General features: G+C 41.1%; 1 protein-coding gene across 3 annotated transcripts in view; it reads left to right on the forward strand.

Moving 5' to 3' along the window:
• The window catches only part of SEC14L1 (SEC14 like lipid binding 1), a 43,085-nt gene that overhangs the window by 9,269 nt on the left and 11,720 nt on the right, over window positions 1–22,096 (forward strand). For 2 of the 3 annotated variants that reach the window (XM_030506073.1, XM_030506072.1), the window contains exons 3-8: window positions 15,609–15,758; window positions 15,849–15,980; window positions 17,922–18,050; window positions 18,311–18,545; window positions 19,263–19,372; window positions 20,119–20,308. In XM_030506073.1, the coding sequence (XP_030361933.1) occupies window positions 15,609–15,758; window positions 15,849–15,980; window positions 17,922–18,050; window positions 18,311–18,545; window positions 19,263–19,372; window positions 20,119–20,308 (946 nt within the window). Of the gene's footprint in view, window positions 1–15,476; window positions 15,499–15,608; window positions 15,759–15,848; window positions 15,981–17,921; window positions 18,051–18,310; window positions 18,546–19,262; window positions 19,373–20,118; window positions 20,309–22,096 lie in introns of those variants that run through there. The other variant, XM_030506074.1, reaches the window with a different exon arrangement.

The raw sequence follows: 22,096 nt of genomic DNA on the forward strand, positions 1-22,096 counted from the left end.
GCGATGACCATTTTCTATCCTGGATTTCTCATGGGTTTTACTTCATGATAATTGGGTTTGGGGACTATATATCAGTAAATTTGAAAACAAAACCATCATGGGGCTGTTGGAACCTGACAGCTTTAACTAGTGACAGCAGAGGGATGGTGGGAGGGAGCAATGAGAAGCTATCCTTTTGTGTTAAAAATGAATTCTTATTTAAACTGTTTTAATTCTTAATTATATCTGTTTGGGTTCTCTTAAATCAACATTTCTGTCATGGTAAGATTGATAAAGTTAAATATCTACATCTGGAGGGTTATGTGCATTTTGGGTTACTTGTTGGGGAATTAAACTTTTCATTCTGACATTATTTACATTCTCAAAACTTGTATATAGATGCTTTTTGGAATGGATGCAGGTCAATCTGTGTAACAGTTGCAAAACTACATTGCAAAACTACATTGCAACTACATTGAAAACTACATTGCAAACCTCTTAACATTTCAGCCTCTCTGTGCTTGATAACTTTCTGCCTTGCCTACTGCTGCTGTAATATTATATCATCCTGCTTTGATAATAATAGATGTCATTTTGTGGAAATGAACATTTCTCTGGTGATGGCCAGGATGGGGATGTGTCATTTCTGTTTGTTTATGCCACAACAGAAGGGGAGCAGGTAGCTGCCTGATGAGAGTACTTCCTTTCTTGAGTGCATTGTGTCTCTTCATTTAGTGTAAAATGTGAATGCCATAGACATTAAGTGCAGCTCAGGAACATCAGCCAGCAGAATCCTTTCCAGAGAACATTTTTTTTCTGGCTGTTTCATTCAGTGTGTAAATTATACTATTTAATTTGCAAAACTCTCTCTTTGCTGTGCAGTTTATTGGCCTGTGGATAAATTCTTCATTACTGAATCCATGGCTCTATGAAATTACTTATTTCTATTGAAGTGTTTCATGATCTGCATGGTGCAGCCACTGATGTTGTAATAAACAGGATTTAAACCAATTTCACTTGAACTTGTTTGTTCTGTGACCAGACTGATTCTTGCTTTTTTTTGCCTTTCTTTGCTGTAAAGGAGGGCAAAGCACAAAGAATTGATTGTCTATATTCTATTATTTTAATTGCTTTTAAGAAAACAAAGAAGTCTTGACTGTTCATTTTTAATGGGCTTATCTTTTGAAGCGAAGTGGTATCTTTCTGTATCGGGGTGCAGGAGTTGACCACCTTAGCATGCCAGGGATGCATCCAGCAGTGGTATTATCTGGTTATTAATGTCTTAATGATGTATTGGGATGTGGGGAAAAGAATTGTGTTCTGTCTCTTGATGAGAACCTCAGTATTGAATTGCACCATGAGGCCTATGTAGCCAGTGTGCTATGTATCTGGCAGTGGCCAAGAGCAGTGCCTGCGTCTAGGGAAGGAAGGAAGAATGAGACAAACATATGTTAACACTCTATGGGGATATTTCATCCTACAGTGATGTGTCTCGACAGCCCTTCTGCTCCAGACAGTGCCCGTTGTCTGTAATAGCACTGTGTGTGCTTGCTTTCTTGTGCCTGCCCAGTTCCTTTCTGGAGCTGAGTGAACTCTATCGTGACACCCTGCAGCAGGAGTTTGTGCTTCATGACACTCTGTCAAGAGATGTGTGCTTTACCTAGAGCCTGGCTCCTGCTTGCTCAGCTTCACACCGCCTGCTCCTTGTGTTGGAAGAGGCACTAAACCCCTACTCGCATTCTTCTTGCTGCTTGCCCTGTTAGATCTGTAGATATCTCCCTCAGTTTTTAAATTATTCTTTTTCATGGTGATGAGTCTTACTCTGTTTAATAATTTATGATTCCATATGAAGCACCACTGTGGTTCTGTAATGTTCATCTTCTACCATTTCTAACCTTTTTTTAGGATCTCCTGATACATCGGACGTGTATTTAGGTTGTTTTTTTATTTAATGTTATATTTAACTTTCTAGCTTGAGGTAGATTGTCTGCAGGCCCCAGGCCCTATCGTGCTGTATTTTGATGACATTCCATTGACGTTAGTGAATGGTCAAGATTTAATTGAGGTACTAATAAATTTAAATTGGTTTGCTTAATAGAGTACAGCAGCTTTCTACCTGGAAGCTGGTATTTTCCTGGTCTAAAAGCCAGAGACCTTTACAGTTGAGCCATGCTGCTTATCTTGAATTAGGCCCTTTTGGCAAAGCTTTTCTTTACTGATTATGCACTTGGTAGAGTGAAATCACTCTTGCAGTGCTTAAGAGACCAATTGCGTCTGGGCCAGGTGAGAAGCTGGTGGGTGCAGTCTGAGGCAATGAAGTCAAACCTGTTTCACTGAACCTTTGTGGGGGGTGAGCTGGATGGAGATCAGGAGACTTTCTTCTTTGTGGTTGTACAGGTCCTTAACCTTTCAGGCAATGGTTTAATGAGGAATCCTGAGCCTGTTCCGTAGCAATGCTTTAGTCATCCTTTCCTCCCCCACTCATGAGTTAGGTTTTGTCTACACAGTAATAATTGTATTTAAAATACCCTAACATATTCCAGATGTTAAATGTGTTTTAGCAGACCTTATTGTAAGTGGCTGTGATTCTAAGACCAAAAATGTGATGAATACCAGTTGTAGGACTCATAAAAGTGAGACTTTAGCACGGTACAGTGGAGCAGTAAGGAATATTTTGACTGTTCCAAAAATAGATCCTCAGTGGATGTAGTAGGATTGCAGCTGAATTTTAAAGTAAAACTGGCTGCAGAGAAACCAGACACACAATTTTGTTAACTGGAAAGGAACGGGGAAGCTAAATACCAAATTCTGCTTTCAGTGTGACAGCATCCTGTGCATTCGTGAGATGCCTGTTTAGCAATGCAGAACGCAGTTGGCACTGTTCAGCTGCTGTCAGACAAGTAATAGTTATTTACAAGCCATGGTAAGACAAGCTTAATGGTTTACAGTCATTTTGATCTGTGTATCTTGAGAATTTCAAAGAAAGAGCTGTTCCCGTGTTGTGTAAAGGTTTATGTATTGCCATTGTTGCAGAGAAATAGGAAGTGTTTGAGAATAGCTCACATTCCCCAGTAATCACGTGTTGGTCTCCAAGCATTTAAGCTTTCACTGGCCTGCTGCCAGCCTTTCCTGCGATGCTCTTTTGGAGGTCAGCCTCTTCACCGTAGTACTTTAACCTTGAGCCAAGGCAGTCATGTCCTGTGCAATTGGGGTCAGAAGCCAAGTTCTTTATTCTAGAAACTACTGAAGTTGGCTCTAATTGCAGGGCACATTTGTCAAAGAAACTGTTGTGCTCGGAGCTACGTGGCTTCTGGGCCAGAACTGATTTCCATCTGTCTGCCTTGGAATGCAGGCAGAGCAAACACTCATTTTCTCTGCAGAACAGTTTTGCACATGCATTTAACATAAACAAGTTAAAGTGAAATCGCAAGTCAGTCTGATATTGCTGTTGCCCCCACTAGCTCAGCTAAGGTCTGTGTATACTGAAAAGCAACTTACAGCAGCGTGGCTGTGAAGTCTGTCCTTGTTCCACCTTCAACCTAGACCAGAACAATATCAGTTGGTTTGAGTTTTTTTTTTCCTAACCAGCAATTTGATCTTCATCTCCCAGTCACAAGCCAGCCTAACCTGAGCGATCCGACTTCCCAAGCTTACTCCAAAGGAAAGGAAGATTAAAAGGATTTTATTTACATTGAGCATGTTTGGGGTTTCTGTCCTTAATCTTTATTTTTCTTAAGGAAGCAGTGGTACTTGCCCAACTTCTCTGTTCTAGCTTCTCATTTTAGAGACTCATGTCTCAAGATTGTGCAGAGGCTGCAATTGAAGTTACTTCACTGTAGTGGTGTGGCATTGTGTCGTGGGCTCTTTGGGCTCTCTGGCCTTCTTGAAGGGAGGCAAAGAATTAATGATCCCTTTTGAGTGTCTGGAAGGCAAGCAAGTGGAACTCAAACTCTTCCACTGGCAAGCCACTTTCTCCTCAGATCCCACCCTGGCCATACATTTGTTCTCTGAAGATGGACATTCGGGTTCCCAGACATGAATCAAGTGTTACATAGTCCCAGCTGTGCAGGTTTATTTGAGCAAACCACAAATGACTTGTATCTGTTTGCAAGAAACCACTCTCCCAATTAAAGTACCATTGAGGCATGCCTGTGGTTATTAAAGATCATTTTTTTCACAGATAAAAGATGGTATATGAGCCCTTGTCTTCAGGTTAGATTCTTTATCCCTGAACTGTTCTTCCTGCTGAATCAGTGTAGCTTTTGTCCCCAAAAGTTTGAGTAAAGTTGCATTAAATCATTGAAGAGTTTGCTTTTTATCTGGAAGATTGTGTCTCTGCATGCAGCAAAATGGTTCTTAGGTGGTTAAAAGCCAGTCCTCTTCCAGTTTCATGCACCTCTGTGCAACAATCGGGGCACTCTGATTTTGCTGGAAAAGCTTCTCTGTGACCACTTCTCAGAAATACAAATGCCCAGATTTTGAATAGTATCCATGCAGGAATGGTGCACTGAGGGGGATAAAGATCTGTATAGACAGAGCCTGTGTGGGTGGCTTGACTGGTCATATATCCCTCAGGAGAATAGAGATTTCTGTTCTGGCTGAGGAAAACAGAGGCTCTTTGCTTGGTCTGCTGGGGCGGTTACCACTATTGCTTCACTCTACAGTGAATTACCAGTAAAATTCCACTTACCTGGGTGATTGCTTTGTGGCCTCTTTTGAATCTCCTGCTTCATTTATACAGTCAGAATAATTTTAATGAAATATTAAAATATTATTCAGGCTTGAAAACACTGGATGCCAACTCTGTAGCTGACACATTTATGCTACAATAGAGAGGAAGTTTGCTTCAGGCCTTCCTGTCCCCCAATAACTCCGTGCTTCTGCTTTTTGCCTTTTCTTCTATCCCCTATCTTGCTTTGGGTTTTGGGCAGGCTTAGGTAAATATGCTGTGCTTATTTTTGTAGTATAACTCAACTTTGTCAAGAATGCTTTATTAATATATATTATCAAGTATTTCCTTGGATAAGCTTCGAGTTTTACTGCTATTTAGTTGTAGGTGCTGTGTAAATGGAGCATCTTTTCAATCAGCTGCCTTTGAAATGCTTTTGGTTTCTGGTTTGTATGCTGGTAGAAAGATGAGCACTTGCTTGGTTCACATCTACTCCACAGAGAATGTAAACTCTGAAATATGTGTAAACTCTTAAATTACTACCAAAAAAAGGATTTTTTTTTTTTCCTGATATTGCTACTATCTTCTCAAGTTTGGGTTTGATGTCTTCTGTAACTTTCAATAGCAGAAGATAGTTCTAAGTGAAACTGTTAAGGGAAGTGATGCTACTATGCATATTCCTATCCAGTCAATGCATACTTAGCATGAATTTCTCCAAAACATTCTCTGCAGGAGCTTCCTAGAGGCATACTTGTTGCAAACGGTATCCTGTGATTGGCAGTCAAGAGAATATCCCAAAGGGCATGTGATTGGGGTGGTGTTTTGTGCAGTAAGCATATTTGGATTTCAGTAGGACTCTTGATGTTATCCCTGTGTGGTGGCCTCAAAGGAAAGAAGTTGAAGCACAAGCAAGACAAACCCATTTTGAAGATGGGTAGAACATGGTGTAGGTCCTATGATGAGACTGCTTGAAGACCTGTCCAGTTTCAGTGACAGCTTTTCCAAACAACCTGGATGATACAACAAACAGGGTGCTTGCTGAGTTTTCAGTGGTGGACTTGGCAGTGCTGGGTTAATGGTTCGACTTGATAGTCTTCAAGGTCTTTTCCAACCTAAACAGTTCTATGGTTCTGTGTTTGTGAGTGCTTTGCACCTCACAGGAACTCAAAGCTAGTTTACATGAACTAGCCTCCAGGGTGGCTGTTAGAGCTGTTTAAAATGCCAAGCTCTGCATTTGGTCTAAATTTGGAATATACTTAAAGAAAGATGATTGTGATCAGCGCTGTAACCATGGAAATGCTGCCTGAATTAGAGAGATGAGCAGAAATGGCAGTATTTGTGTGTTAGTGCAGCTACATTCACTTAGAAGTGCTTTTTAGCAGTGTTAACACATGAAAGGTCCTGTTGTCAGAAATCCAGGGTGGTGTGTGAGGTGTCATATAAGCAGCACTCTAACTGCTAACTATCAAGCATGCAGTTCCATTTCAGTGCTATTTCATGATTTTTGTGACTGGTGGTGTGTATGAACTGTTGTTATGCCTGAAATTTAACATGAAGCTGTTTCTTTTATGCTGCACAAGACTTCAAAGAGATTAAATAGGTCTGAAGTAGCCTGGACTGTGTCTGCAGAGCTGTGTAAGTGTTGATACTTCCTGTTATGCGCAAGAGAACATTGTTCCCTGTCAAAAGCCACAGGTTCTCTATTCTGAGAGGTTGGTTTGATTCCCTTGTGTACATCCAGTATGTGTTTTGGGTGACTAGTGCCTTTTGTAGTGATCCAGAAGCAAACCAAAAATTGTCTCCAGTTTATTCTGGTCATAGCTAGAGTAACTTATTTGAGCTAAAGCACAAGAATAGTGAGGCCGGGGAGACCTTGAAGATGCTCCATAGGAGCACCTCTCCTATGGAAACAGGCTGAGAGAGCTGGACTTGTTCAGCCTGGAGAAGAGAAGGCTCTGGGGAGGCCTTAGAGCAGCTCCAGTGCCTAAAGGGGCCCACAGAAAACCTGGAGAGGAACTTTGGACAAAGGGCCTGTAGGGACAGGCCAAGGGGAATGGCTTTAACCTGCCAGAGGGGAGATTGAGATGAGCTCTGAGGCAGCAGCTCTTCCCTGTGAGGGTGCTGAGGCGCTGGCACAGGGTGCCCAGAGAAGCTGTGGCTGCCCCATCCCTGGCAGTGTTCAAGGCCAGGTTGGACACAGGGGCTTGGAGCAACCTGCTCTAGTGGAAGGTGTCCCTGCCCATGGCAGGGGGTTGGAACCGGATGAGCTTTAAGGTCCGTTCCAGACCAGCCTGGGGTTCTATGAATAGCTTCTGTGCCATTTTCTGATTCCATTGAGATTTTTATTTTATTGCATCAAAGCTCTTCCTACAAGGTTATGAAGTAGCTATTGAATTAAGCTTAGTCTTTGTACTGGGTTGTTTTGTAATGGTTGTGGGCAACATCCTCGTGGCTTTCAGACACTTTCTGTTTCAGGAATTTGCTGAATGGATGTGAAGGTCAGATGCTTTCTCACCGCGTTTCTAGGATTTGAGCAGCAAATTGCTGTGTCTGCTCGGCATGCGGTAGGCCTATTGACCTATTTGGTAGGACAGATATTCTGTGTTTATTACGTGGTGACATCCACAAGATTACTTTAACAGGTTTTCATTAGCTCTGTTCATACCACAGAGGAGTAAGTTATATTTGAAATGTGCAAGAAACATAACTGGATACATACTTCAAAGTACTACAGGCTTCTAATACAGCTTACCATAAAACTGGATGGAACAGTGTTGTTCTCTTCTTCACACAAAGTACTGAAGCCTAAGGCTTTATGTAGTTAAGCTAAGGGGTGAATTTAAATGTGTTGGAATAAATCTCTCTTCTCATTCTCCTTTCTGTCTCTGTGTTTGCAAGGTGCATGTGGATCATTCATAGCAGTGTAGGGTCTGAAATCCTTTTTAATGTAACCTGATTAAATCAAGAGGACCCCTTCAAACAGGTATGAGTATCAAAAGAAGACAAGGAGGAGTAAGGAATATGCTCTTCTCTACACCTAATAAAACCTTCCATTCAGAGCTCTTGGGTGACAGAGGAGCTGTCAGTGCAAGAATTTAATGGCTTTGGTGAATGCCAGAGAAAAAGTGTTTTCTTGTCCACCTCTGCTTTTTTGTTTCATTTCCTTTAAGTCCTGGTTTCCTAGAGAATTTCTCAAGAATTTTCAATTCCATTCCACAAAAGGAAAGGCGAGCCGGGAAAGCTTCATTTACTGGCTCAAGTAGCTTTCAAATGCTTTGCTAGAGACAAGGCTACTGTGAACAGCAACTCATCGTCGCACTTAATACAAGATGAAGTGAAGCCCTGGTCATGTTAATGATGTGGTTTCCGTAGTGACCTTCAGGGTGTGTAGGGTTGTATGGGCTGTGTAGAACACAGGCTCGTTCCCACCCATGGGTGTTTGAAGCACTTTGAGACCTGTGCAGGATCCAGTGATGTTCATATGGTCATGACTGTTTCACCTTAGTCTCTGTTGAATCTGTTGGGCTCTTGATCATCTGAGTATGATACATAGACCTGGGCTGTAAATTTGAGCACAGCTTCAGTGCAATATCATAAGTACAGCATTATAAGCATCTGAATATCAGGCTGCAGTAAGTTCTTGAGCCACTGTCTCAGATACTCAGATACTAAAAGCTTTGCTCACCACACTGGTGACCATGTGAGATTGTTTTTCAAGCTTGCTTTTCTCACTGTTGGAGAAATCAATTAGCGTTCAGTTAGAATTCATGACCAGAAGTTGTGCAGAGCAGATTCTTGTTAGTACTTGTCTTGTAATTACTGTAATAATGTGTATTTGTGTGGTCTATACTGAAAAAAAAACCCCACCAAACAATGAGAGCTTCAAACCCAAAGCAGCCATTGTAGTTCAAGGATTTTATGCATAATTATATAAAACTTTAACAGCACCCTTTATGAAAATTGGAGACTAAATCCATCCTTATGAAACTTTAAAGCTGGGATGTATCCCTGCAAAGTAGAAGCAGTTGGGCCATTTGAGGCAATTACTTGGGAATGCTTTGCTTTGGTGAGCTGTGTGTGAACCGTGCAGGCACTGCTCCTTCCCAGTGCTTCCACTCTTCATACACCGGTGATGGTTTCATCAGTGAGGCCTGGGTCAGTAGCACTTTACACTTATGTAGTTAACAAGAACTTTTGAGCCTCTAAAATGCAGCAGAATGTCTTACTGATACTGACTTGTCCTGTTGATTTTTGTGTGTAACTTACAGAAGGCTTATTTATTTTATCTTGGGTATACTTAATAGTCATTGTTAATACCCATGAGGCCAAACTTCATCTTGTATCCAGGAACAGAGGGTGAAGAAAGTATATCCCATTCCTGAGTGACTTGTGCCACGAGAGGGTAAAATGCTTTTGGGCTCTACCAGAAGGAGGATAAAAGAGAGACGTAGTAAAATAGGATCAAAGTGCAGTTGGCAGTGTAGTAAAGTGTGATGGGGAGAAAGGAGAGCAGTGTTTTGCTTGTAGTTTAGGGTAAGGGGCTACTCACGTTTGCCAGGTGAATGGCAGTTCTCATTGTAGGAGATTCATTGGAATACATTCCACCGCAGGATGCAGCTGTCCTGCAGAGCCATCTGCACGGCTGGCACATCCCATATTCTGCCAGGTCTCTGCTATTCATACCCTTCTCAAGTACAGCTCACTTTTTACAGGCTGGATTTTCCTTTTGAGTGAAATTCTGCTCTTCATAGAGTGGAAGAGTTTTTCCTGTTCCGAAATTAACGTATTAAAATAGAAGTACATTCAAATATGTGGCACTGGGATTTAGTTTCTTAACAAAATGAGATGAAACCCAGAGCCTTCCTGGATGCTTGCTGCCTGCTTCATTTGTCTTGATTCTTAAGAGCTTTGAAGTAGCTCTCATTCAAGTGAAGGAATGTAATTTCGAATTCAGACAAAGGGCTTCCACAAGTTATTTCCTCATGTACCTTCTCATTGCCTGGGTCCGATTCAGTGATAAGTTGTTATGCAAACATCGTGTATGTTGATCTTGCTCAGATAGCAGCTTAACCATTGGTGAATCTTGCTGGAAAAGCTTTGGAGGAGCATACTGTGTTCCAGTTCTAATTTCAACCTTTTAAATGATGTTTTAAAGTAGAAATTGTAATGGAAGGCTTAAACTCTTGGTTTTTCCCCTTTGAAAATAAGTCATAGTGTTCTCTACACTGTTAAGAAAAGGAGTAGCGCAAAGTCTCTTGCATCTGGTATCCACTTTTACAAATACCAGTTCTGAAGCGAGTTATCATCCCAGTTCTTCAAAAATCTATCTACTCTTATCTTGATGGCATAGACTGGGCCAGAACTTACAGACAAGTCAAAAATAAGGTTGGTTAAACTACCTCATATTCGTCAAGGACCAGAAATGTGCGTATAGAAAATGTTTGAGTTTCAGGTGATACACAGCCCTCATTTACGGGTCTGAACCTGCCTCTTTCATGCTGGATGGGTTGTCTGTAGTCCCCATAAGCCTCACTTGTAGTCTTGTGTAACTAAAACCTTCTTGGTCCTTTCCAGAGAGAGAATTCTGAGTCACTGCCAAACAGCCTTTGTTTCCCAGCAATAAGACAATAACTTCTCTCTTTGTAAATGAAAACATTTAATGAAGGGAAAACATAGTGGAGGAAAAACCCAGTTAAGCTCACTCTGGAGGAGGGCTGCTGTGCAGAGCCATACTGACCAGAAAGGTTAACTGCCAAAGAGCAAAGTTTGAGTGTGCTGCTGGCATGGCAGGAGGGGTCTGGCTTGTAGCAGTGAAGGTGTCATTTTAGAGGACAGTTTGTCCTTTTTGTCCTTCCAGAACTGGCTTCACAGAGATGATCCTTTCCAAAAAGCTCAGTACCTGTTTATTGAAGATGGTTTTTCTCTTTCCCAAAGTGCAGTCCAGTTCAAATTCCCCCTTCCTGGTACCTGGGAGTGCTGCCTTGCCAAAAATCTATTTCTAGAGCTTTTTGAGGTATATCCGCTCTAACCATCTGCTTTCTTCCACACACACCCCCCCGGGCTGATACCAGCACGTACACTAACATCCATGAGATACACTGACACTGAGGTACACACTTCTTTGTGGAAGTATAATGACTTTTAAACATACGTATGTATGAAATGGTAAAGAGCTGTGAACAGCAGTATATGGGGGATGAGAAGGTATTTGCTGCTTTGTGAGATATAATCCAAAATCGCTCCTTTCCAAATACAGCTGCCAAGAATTTGAAACCTCTGGCTTGGCCTCCTATGAGTTTTTCCTATTGATCTGCAGTGCTCTAATGCAGGGGGAGGAAGGGGCTATGGTGATAAGTAGGAATGATCAAGATGCTGGAATGCAGCCTGTCAAGCCAGGGCAGCATCCTGCTCTAGTGACCCTCTTTGTTTCTTGTGTGTTTAGGAATACTTCAGAAACTCCACGCACTCAAAGTGGATAGGAAAGGATGGTGAATGTTGGTATGCACTTGCAGATTAGTACTCGGACATGGCCAGGTAATGCAGGCAGACGTTAAAGGCTTTGTATAGCACACACAAAGTGCAGCAGACTAGATTTGGTTGCCAGGATGAATCTCTTCATGTGCTCTTTTGAGGTTCCTGTGGAGAATGTTGTGCTGCTCTTAGAAGGTTGCTGTCCCAGCAATTTTGAACATCAAAAAGAAATAAAACATCTTAACTCTTGTTTCATGCCGTTAAGCTATTAAGAAAGCACTCAATGTGCTTCATTTTCTAGGTGGTGATTGAAATTCCTACTTATTTCACCAGGTTAGAAGTTCCGTTTGGAAGACTAACAGCACAGTGTAAGATTGCCTGCAAGTTCTGTCACATCTTTTTTTCTTCTTTTAAGTATAGAAGTTAGGTTTGAGTCAGCTAATGGAAATACTGAACAATCCCTACCCTTTGAGGCAGAAGACTGGGAATCCAGCGAGAGAAGCTGAGTAACTTACTTGCATAAATGACTGACTTTCCCCACCGAGGGCTGAGCACATGCCTGTTATTAAGGTATTTTATTAGCCCTAGGCATAGGTTGAGAAGCAAAAAGCCAAAACAGTCTCTTTGGTCCTCCTGAAAATTGGGTTGGGGTCATACCTAAATGCTGTTCTAAAGGTGGTATTTTGGAAGGATCCAATTATTGCTGATACTAGAATCCCAAAATTTAAGGGCAGCGGTGGCAAGTATAATTCCCTTGGGTAGGAGAAATGACTGCAATGGGTTTAAAATAGCCTTGCTTTTGAATTGCTTTCATGTCTTTAAACACAGCTGCAATACTAGCAAAGATAAAAGTCAAATAAATCCTGTTATTTTGATTCTACTCTGAACATGAGTTGCTAAGGGAAGCAGTTGGGAAAGAAGCTGTAATACAGGGCTATTTTGGTTGAAATTATGCTTGTCAGTGTTCTCACTGTTAGCACACATGAAGAAAGTGAAGGGTTTATATAATGAGTCCATTAAATTTGAAGTTCAAGCTGCTTCACCAGACTGTATTTTTCATGGTGCACAATGCCAGCTTCTCATATACCGGAGTACACAAATGTCCCAGAGCCTGGTGGGAAATTGCAGAAGTACATTATTAGGGAACAACAGAATGGCAGGCTTAAAATTCTTATTTTGAAAGGTCTGTACCATCACAGGATCATTAGGGTTTTCGTGTCAAGCCCTGCACCAGTTGTAGAGGTTTTGAGGATGTGCATGCCTGTGTTTTCACATGTTACAGATCAATCTCCACACACTGTATGGAGATTTTACCAGAAGAAAATGGCAAAATGAAGTAACGTCCTTGCAGCATCATCCTTGGATATATTTAGTGCTACAGCAGCAGTGCTGCTGTCTTGCATTGAATCCCTCAGGATTATTGCAGCTGCTTTGCTCTTAAGAACTGTCTTTTGTATCTATACAGTAAAATTGAAATCCTGAGACAAAGATGTGTAAAATCTAATGATTTTTATTTGTAGAGACCTATCGTAGAGGAAAATGTGTGGTGTTTTATAATGTACTCTGCTGTATCAGATTGCTAAAGGAATATTGGATAATGCAGCTTTCCTGTCTGTGAAGCTGAACTTGAAACAAAATTTCTGGTCCAAAACACCTCAATAATGCAGCAAAATCCATTCAATTCTATTATTGGCAAAGAAAAAGCAGCATTTGATCTTTCTTTAATCTTCTCGTGCTCTTTAATAGCTCCAGTCTTGGCGATGCACGTGCTGCTTTGATGCATGTGTCTGTTACTGTGTCATACCACAAATGACAGGTTTTCTGCCTGGGCTGTGCTGGTCTGTGGTGTGGTGAGACCTTTCAGTGTCCTATAGTCTCACCCTGCCTCCTCTGCAGTGTGAGAGAACCATTTGCCACATGTGGAAGAGACAGCTCTGCTTAAATCAAACTGCATATTTTTATGTGGCTACGGTTTACTATGATCACTTTTTCTTCAAACAAAGCTGCGCTGTGAAATGATGCATTACAAGAACATTTTGGCAATGGTACATGAAGAAATAAACCCAGCCTAATTTAAGAGCCCAATAAAATTGACTGTGAACAGTTTTCAGTCCTCTGTGTGCATGTTCTTTAGGGAGAAAGAATCCTGTGTCACTGTTAATCTCTTTGAAACCGTCAAGTGTTTTGTTGCTGTAAGTGTGGAGCTTGCCAACTTTTGGCAGATAATTATTTTGTTCTCTTCCAAATCTGACCACATTGCATTCACTCTTCCCATTCAGAACAACACATTCTTCTTAGGCTTTTTTTCCCTCACAGTTCAGTAAACACTTATGAGCAGGTAAGGTATTTTGCAAGTGTTCACGGGGCAAATGGGAAGCATTTTGAGAACTGAGAAATGCATCAACGTGTACAGTGAAGGAGATTTACAAAGGCTTGGCATTGAGAAGGCCACTCGGATGGGGAAGATTAATCGTGATCCAAAAGTAAAAAGCCTTTGAAAATAGTGAGAAAAAGGTTATCTACTTTGCCTTCTGTCCCGTCTGTAAAATAATTGAGGTGACATAAAGTCCTCAAATAGAACAGAAGTATTCGGTGAAGCAGTCTTAAACCAGAAGTACCTCTCAATTCTGCTGCTGGAAATCTTTTCTTTCTGACTTAGTACAACATTTAACCACAGTCAATATAGTTAAAATAAGGATTAAATTTAGAAAGAATGCTGACACTTAGTGAGGGAGAGGGCTGAGCTGTTCTTAACTGTAAAATGTCCAGCCTTCTGTCCAGAACAAGAACCTCATCAAAAGAGTAAGAAACTTCTTATACCATATTAATAGGACCTATCCTCCCTCTTTCTTGGAGCTGTGGAATGCTTTTCCCCAGTGCTTGCTGTTGTGTTCTGGCACTAATGCTCTGTCACTTCTATTGTGCACACACATCTCTGACCCGAGGAATTATTTCTGTTCTTAATTTAACCAAAACCAGCTGTGCACAGATACAAAGCCTGACAAAAGGAGCATGTGTGCTCGCTCACTCATGGGTTGTACTTCTAGTATGGTACAGAGGAGCTTTATGAACTCGGGATGATCATGCTGCAAAAATGGTTTACAGATATGCACAAGGGGGGAAAAAAGCTGGTACTGTTTGAGTGCTTTGCACCACTGTCCCCATAGTAACACTGCATTCCAATTCTGTTTTATACTGGTAACAAACTATTTTAATTCTTATAAAGGCAGAATCAAGAGACCTTTTCTTTTCTAGTGCCACCAGCGCATACTTTCTGCAGCTGCTGCTTGTTTTCTTCCACACCCTTTCCCTGTTGGTGCTGTTCCTGTGCTGCAACCCAGCTGTATTCAGAGGAGTTAAAATCATCTAAAAGGCCAGAGTGGATGTTTTAGCTCTGTTAAAGCATTGTTTCATGTTCTTCTTGCAGATTTATGTTACTGATGTTTTCTTCTACACTGGGACACCTTGCAAATCCTGCCTTTTCTCCAAAGCCAGCTAGGTTCTGATAATAGCAAAAATGAAAGACTTCAGAATGTGGGAAGAAGGCTTAAGAATTAGTTTCTTTACTGCTACCCCATGAGGAAAAACAGCCAAAGAAGTGGAAGTACACTAGTGACTACAAAAGAAAAGGAAAAAAAATAGCAGTTATGTTGTGTTCTCCAGACACAGTGGTTCTAAAACTAGAATTCAATGAGTTTACTAATGGGGATAACTCCCCTTTTCCTCTTACCTGTTTTACCGATCCCAGATTCTTAACTATCATTTCTGAGTGTGTCTGATTTAATACCATCTTCTCTTTTATTTAAAGAGATTAACTTGAGTTACATGATTGTATTCATTAACCAGAATCAAAGCTATTGCTAGCTTGGCAATTATTTGCATTATTGCAAAGAGTTTAAATTGTAAGTATGAAATGGCCTCATTGTGTTGGAAAGACTGTATGTTGTGGGACAGAATTGCAAGCTTAGCGAAGTGCGTAGTGAAATCGTTATGAATACTCTGTGCACAGGGAGCTTGAGAGCTTTGTTAGCTTAAGAAATAAGTTTGGAAAAGTTCTTATTAGACCTTTGGGAGCCATATGGAAAATCCTCCAGACAGCCTGGTGAAACACTGATAATTAGCATGGGTTTTAATCCAACACAGAATTGTTTTGTCTTGTAGTATTTTAGAACTAGAGGGTCTTATTGGGGGCTTGTCATTGTACATAATGAACAATTTCCTTTTTGGAGGGAGGGGAGAAATTGGGCATTTTGGGTGTTTTAAAAATTGCTTGATCTGGAAAAGGCTGTATGAGGAGCATATTAATGAATGGATTGTTTGGAATGCCACCGTGACTTTATCATGTGGACTCCAAGATAGTTCTGTCCCTTCTACTAAAGGTATGAAGGGCATTGTGCCTCCAAGTGCTGGTGATGTCAGTGAAGGGACCCTCAGCACACTCTCAGGAATTGTGATGATAGTTTGTTTTCTTCTCTTTCCATCTCTCTAGGCATATGAAAGAAGGTTTCCTACATGTCCTCTGATCCCTATGTTTGTAGCCAGTGACACTGTAAATGAATACAAGAGCGAGGATGAAGCTATCCATGTGATTGAACGGCGCTGTAAGCTGGATATAGATGCACCACGGCTATTGAAAAAGGTGATTAAGTCTGAAGTGCCTGTTTTATACTTTTGGATATTCTTTCACGTGGATTTTGTATCTTAACGGAATCTGTGTCATCTTCCCTAGATTGCAGGAGTGGATTATGTCTACTTTGTCCAGAAGAATTCTTTGAACAGACGAGAAAGGACTTTACATATAGAAGCCTATAATGAAACCTTCTCTAATAGAGTCATCATTAACGAGCACTGCTCTTACACAGTGAGTAACAGGCTCTTGGTGGTGCTACAGATGGAGCTGAGGCAGTGTTTAGATTTCAGGACAACAGAAAATTTGGTTGTTCTTGGCTTTTGCCTTGCAAGAAAAAATAACCAACACACCACCAGGAGTGAGAATTGTTGCTAGTGTTAAATGTAACACGCTCACTTGAAGAACTGAAGCAAGTTTGGCACCCTCTTGCTTGAGCATCTTCTCAGAGAGCAGAACACAACATAATTTGCTGTGTTTGACAGCTCTGTTCAGACAAATCTGAGCTTTGTAATAGCAGTGTGGGGCTGATGATACCCTGACAGAACTGTTAAAGGAAGGTTCAGTGTCACTTGCTCGCCGTCTGCTCATTGAGTCAGCTTTGTTTTAACCTCAGTTTTTCCATCATTCTTGGTCTTCAGTACAAAGGTTCTCTGATAGAGGAGTCTGGTGGTATGCTTCCTGCTATGCTGTGGTCCTGGGTTTTTATTTTCTGGAATGACTTAGCCAGTACTCATAGGCTCATACAGCACACACACAGTGGTGAAACTTCAGGTCAATGTTGAAGGTCAAATCAAAGCTAGCAAATGTAACTGATTTATTTGGATTGTAGCACTCTTTCCGTGTGCAGGTGATAACATTTTCTGCTGTGTAGAGAACCATGGTTAAAAGGCCACTGGGTGTCAAACCCACTTGACACTATCATCTGATAATTTTTTTAATTATTATTTCTGCAATTATTTCCAAAGCACATTTAAAACTACTTTTCCATCTGCAATTTTTCTGTGAAAGCTCTGTTTAAACAGGGGAAATCTGTATAGAAAAGTGCATGTGGCAAACACATACAACTCGCTACACATCTCCTTGCCCTTGCTCTATTTGATCAGTAAATTAGTAGGTAAATACAAAACCAGAACTCTAGTTCAAGAATAAATTGGTTTTAAAAATTGATTGTTATTAAAGTCATTTTATAATTGAATTTGTGAAAGAACAAGAAGTTTCTTAAATAGTTGCTATGCTTTGTACTTATTTAGGCTGTACAAGCTATTCTTGTACCCCACATTCTCTAATGCAGAAGAAGCAAATGAAGGGAAATGTTTTCTTTTCTGTAATTGTCCTGTTATAAAGTGTTGATCCTTTTCCCAGGCAATTCTAGCATGTTTTGAAGGTGAGGGGAGCTTGAAGGCATCAGGACAGTTGCATGCTCAGAAATCCAGCCTTCCATGATGTTTGTGTAACATCATGGAAGATGTTACACAAAATTCAGAGCCCAGCCTGGAAATTCCTTAGACAAGTCTTTTTTCAGAAGGTTTAGAAAACAGTTTTTTGTCGGAGTATCATCATCAATCATAGAATCATCCAGGTTGGAAAAGACTTTTAAGATTGAGCCCAACTGGAAGTAGTAACGTCTCTGTTTCAAGATCATCTCTCAGCAAAGTAAGATATAAGTTAAGAAGAAAGTTGGGAGTGCTTGAAGATAGCTGTCAATCAACTGAGAAGTAGCATTCTTTCAGTAGCATTATCATAGGAGAACACAGTGAAATAGTTTTCAGTCTACCAAATAGGAAGGTACTTTGCAGGTCAGCAAGGGAACAATCTAGTGCAGTGTGTCTGTTGCTACAGTGCTTGGAAATGCTGACACTACTTGCTGCAGTCCTCAAGCTATCTGGCCTTGGTCATCAGTCCAACCTGCAGCAGCAGAAATCTCACTGCTCCACATGTATGCTACAGTCACAGCCTGTGTGTAGAAATTACACAATGTTAGTTGGATAAATGTGCTAGTCCTTTGGCTCTTGGCTGATGCACTGGTATTTCTCCACCCTCCCTTTTCTTCTTAAGAAAAAATTATGCTGTGCTAACCATGGGTAGAACAAGAAACGGTCATTTCAAATATTGGGAGGGAGGAAAAATACTAAGTGGGCAATTAAAGCTGTATGACTTTCTTTTACCTAATAGGTTCATCCTGACAATGAAGACTGGACCTGTTTTGAGCAGTCAGCAAGTCTGGATATAAAATCTTTTTTTGGTTTTGAAAGCACAGTGGAAAAGATTGCCATGAAGCAATACACCAGCAATATTAAAAAGGTGAGCTTGCAGTCATGAAGGAGGTGCCTGGCTCCCAGTTACCAAAAGGCAATGTGGGTGCTGCTAAGTAACAGGCTGCTCTGCTCAGCTCAGCAAGCTGGGCTGATTATTTAGTCTGGGGCAGCATGTGTGTATAGGTCTGTATTTTCAAGTGGAATAATATTGAAGAGGCCTGGCCACGTTGTGGATTTTTCAGCCCAATCCATTCTGTGTCTAAATGGGTGGGTTTTAGTAGCTGAAGTATATTATCCTTTTTGAAGGGAAAAGAAATAATAGAATACTACCTGAAGCAGCTGGAGGAAGAAGGAATAACTTTTGTTCCTCGTTGGACTCCTCCTGTTGCATGTAAATTGGAGAGCAGTACATCTCACCCAAGACGACCAGTTTCACCTGCTATTAATATACCAGACTCTGCCACAAAGGAGGGCTTAAGCAATAAGGAGATCCTCAACACCACAAGCAGCCCTTCGGAGCCCACAGCAGGAACACCTGATGGTATGATGGTCTGACTTGTTTTGGTGGGATTCTTCGTGCTCTAGAGGCTCTCCACACTGAGCTGCTTCCGATGGGCAGCTGAAAATCTTCACAGTGGCTCTTTGGTAACATACAATGTTAAAGTGCAGGTTAGCAAAGCAATAACATATGGAGTAGCTTGGGTAGCTGTTACGGGCTGATCCTTTTAGTAAAGGAAGATCAGGTATGAGTGGAAAAACTCTTCACTTTGCTGTTCATGAAGCTGCAAATGAATGGCCTGCTGCTTGCCTTGAAATTCAGGATAGGCATTACTATAGCAATAATGGGGAGGAAAGGGCTGAAGGTTTCCTGGACAGTCTTCTGTTGTACCTTCTTAATATGGGAATTTTGGAAAATTCTTGCACTGGGAGATTCAGATCCAACATTCTCTAAGTATTTCCAGAAGCAGCAAGCCTTGTGGTGCTGCGGATTGACAAATATGAATATACTGGCAAAATGCTTTTATAAATGTCTGGTTTTACTCCTTCCTTAGTTGCAGGACAATTAATCTTGGTTGACCATTAGATGACTGTGTAAGTTGCTTTGCTTATCTTTTGATTCAAAGAAACTTCATTCGATTCTGGCTGCACAGAACACAGAGCAGCCACTTCTCTGCTTCAGATAACAGCAGTAAGGTCACTTACTACTTGGGCTTGGTCAGTTCAGGACCACTCTAATCACATGTACATCTCCTTTTAGACAAGCTAGACGCAGACTATATCAAGAGGTACCTGGGTGACTTGACCCCAATGCAGGAAAGCTGCCTCATTCGGTTGAGGCAGTGGCTTCAGGAGACGCACAAAGGCAAAGTAAGTTACTCCTGATCTCTTGTGGCTCTGTCTTAAAATGTGTGATATGCAAGGTGGACATGGTGAAACATCATACCCACACCTCCTGTCACTAACCATTCCTGTTAAATCGCACTCTATGACCAAAAGCTTAGCAATAGAAGTTCCTTGTGACTGTTCAGCTGGTGTTGCCACTTGAGGTGCTTAAATGATTAGTGTGACTGCCTCAGAACGTCAGCAAACCAGCACAGGGAGGATAACATCAGTTTTATAACTCTGCCTGGTTTTACAATAACTATATTTTATGTTTGTTTGTTTTGGCCAAACATCATATTCTCAAGTCGGTGTCCCAAAGTGCAGTACGTAAAGGGAAGCAATGTGGCCAGTTAAATCACTGATAGCAAGGCTGGGGATTTTCCAGAGGCTTGTGATTGGCATGTATGGCTCAGCTTCGTTTTACTTAACAGCGAAATACAGCCTGTCTTTTGTTGCTAGATTCGTTTAAATTGACTGACTTAGTATGGTTGTACAGGTGTAAATGATTACATTATGACATTTTTATATCCCTTTTATGAAGGTAGCTGCAGTACCTGACAGGGCTCATGTTTTTGCTGCAAAGACTGATTTGCTCGAGTAACTTCCAGTGTTACAGACCGTCCCCTTGCACTGGTGCAGGGCTGCATGTTTTTGGTGTCTATAGGTTGGGGTTTTTTGTTCTTGTTTCAAACCTTGAATACAAAATTGGGATTTGTTTGGTTTTTTAATAGATCCCAAAGGATGAGCACATTTTAAGATTCCTGCGTGCCCGAGACTTCAACATTGATAAAGCAAGAGAAATCCTTTGCCAGTCGCTGACGTGGCGTAAGCAGCATCAGGTAGACTACATTCTAGATACCTGGAACCCTCCTCAAGTACTCCAGGATTACTATGCAGGAGGCTGGCATCACCATGACAAAGGTATGCTACATGGGGCGAATATTGAACAGCCTTTTTATGTTCTGAATTAAAGGTGATAGTTGTCCCTCTGTTAACTAGAGGCGGCTGGAAAGATGGTTAGAACTTCTCAGCTATGTACTAACTGCATTGAAATTGATGTTGCCAGCTCCTTAGCTTGTGGAGGCAGACTCCTAGGTCCTGATCTTTCTGACTAATTCTGACGTATTTAACTCTCTAAAGAGCCCTGCTTTGCCAGTAGCTTAAGAAAAGTTGTTAATTGCACTTCTGTAGTGCTTGGCGATGCCTAGAAGTGCGTTATGCAAATGCTGAGTATTCTCTTTCAGTGATTAAAATATGTTTGTAAATAAGTATATCTTTCTAATCAATTTATTTCTGATGTTGTGTAAGTCTGCTGATAGCATAAACAAATACTTATTTGGCATTACAATCAGCTTAATGATGGAAAGTGGCATGTTGCAAAAACATCAAATAGAGCAGGTTTATTTAAGAAGGGAAGAAGCTTTGGCTGAATTCCCTTTGTATGGTGAGCCACAGCCAGACCTTTAAAACATGGATGACTGTGCCTGACATGTTCCCCTATCCGTCAGCTTGCTTTATCGTGCACTGATCTTGTTGCTAATACACACACAGAGTTGGAATTTGTTGCTTGAAGCAAGCTGGCTCTTTAGATAAGGAAATGATCTCTTACTGTGAGCTGTCTGTGTTCTGATTTAGTCTTTTCCTCACTCGGCACCATTGTTTCTGCTGCCTCTTCCTGTTAGAAGAATTGTATGAAGCAGGACAGGATGCTGCCAGCAGTAGTGGCCAGGAGCTTGAATGGCTCTCCCCTGCTGCCTTGGGTTTGACAGACCTCAGATTGGGAAAATGGGAATATGCTCATAAAGACTGTAAGGGAAAAAGACCTGTGAACAAGTTCTCCGTTTCTGTCAGTTCCTTGTCCTTTCTTTGCAAAGACCTCCTCTGCCAATAGCATGTAACTGGGTCCTGCCAGGGAATAGATAGAAAGGTACAGAATGCATCAAAGAGTTGTTTAATGTTATTCTGAGAAGTTCTTCAGCCTTTGTGGTGAGCTTCATACCCCCTCTCTTCCCTTCCAGTTCCTTTAATCTCTTCTGCAGCATGCCCACAAGTAAAGCATGGGTTTGTCAATAATGGAAAGAGAATTCAAAACTGAGCAATTCTATGTAATTTAAATTTTTAGTGGTAGGTTCTTTTTTTAAACCCTCTTTTCTAGTAATGTTCCTCTCCTCCTACATGTGCTAAATGTGCCAAACTTCAGCTAGCTGAATTCTCTATAGCTTTTAGTGCGAAAACAATGGCAGGAGTGATTATGAAGCGTGTTGTCTGGAATGAGCTAATAGTCCAAAAGAATAAAAGTTATTATTTTGGCTTGCAATTAGCACAGTTTTCTGTGCAGCTGAGTGGCTTTTATTTTGACAGGAATGCTTCAATCAAATGGTGGTTTAAATCACAAAGCTCTAATGGAATATAAAATATACAGTGATGATACAGCACTGTCATCTGAGACTTTCCTTCATGTGTCATTTGGGTGGACCAGGGTTAGTAAGCACTTAGCTTAGCTTTGAATGCTGAGAGGGAGGGAAACCTGCTATAAAGCTTAATAGCACTGTTTGTTTAGGGTTTCAAAAGCTAAACAGCACATTCCAAGATAAGCATGTGCTGATGTTAAAATAACATTTTCTTTTACACCACCTGATAACATACAAAATACCCTGAACTTTCATGGAGGGGGGTGTCTTTCCTAAAGAAATAACTTGACTGGACTCT

Source organism: Strigops habroptila, chromosome 14, assembly GCF_004027225.2.
Source record: "Strigops habroptila isolate Jane chromosome 14, bStrHab1.2.pri, whole genome shotgun sequence".
In the NCBI taxonomy this organism is placed as follows: Eukaryota; Metazoa; Chordata; class Aves; order Psittaciformes; family Psittacidae; genus Strigops; species Strigops habroptila.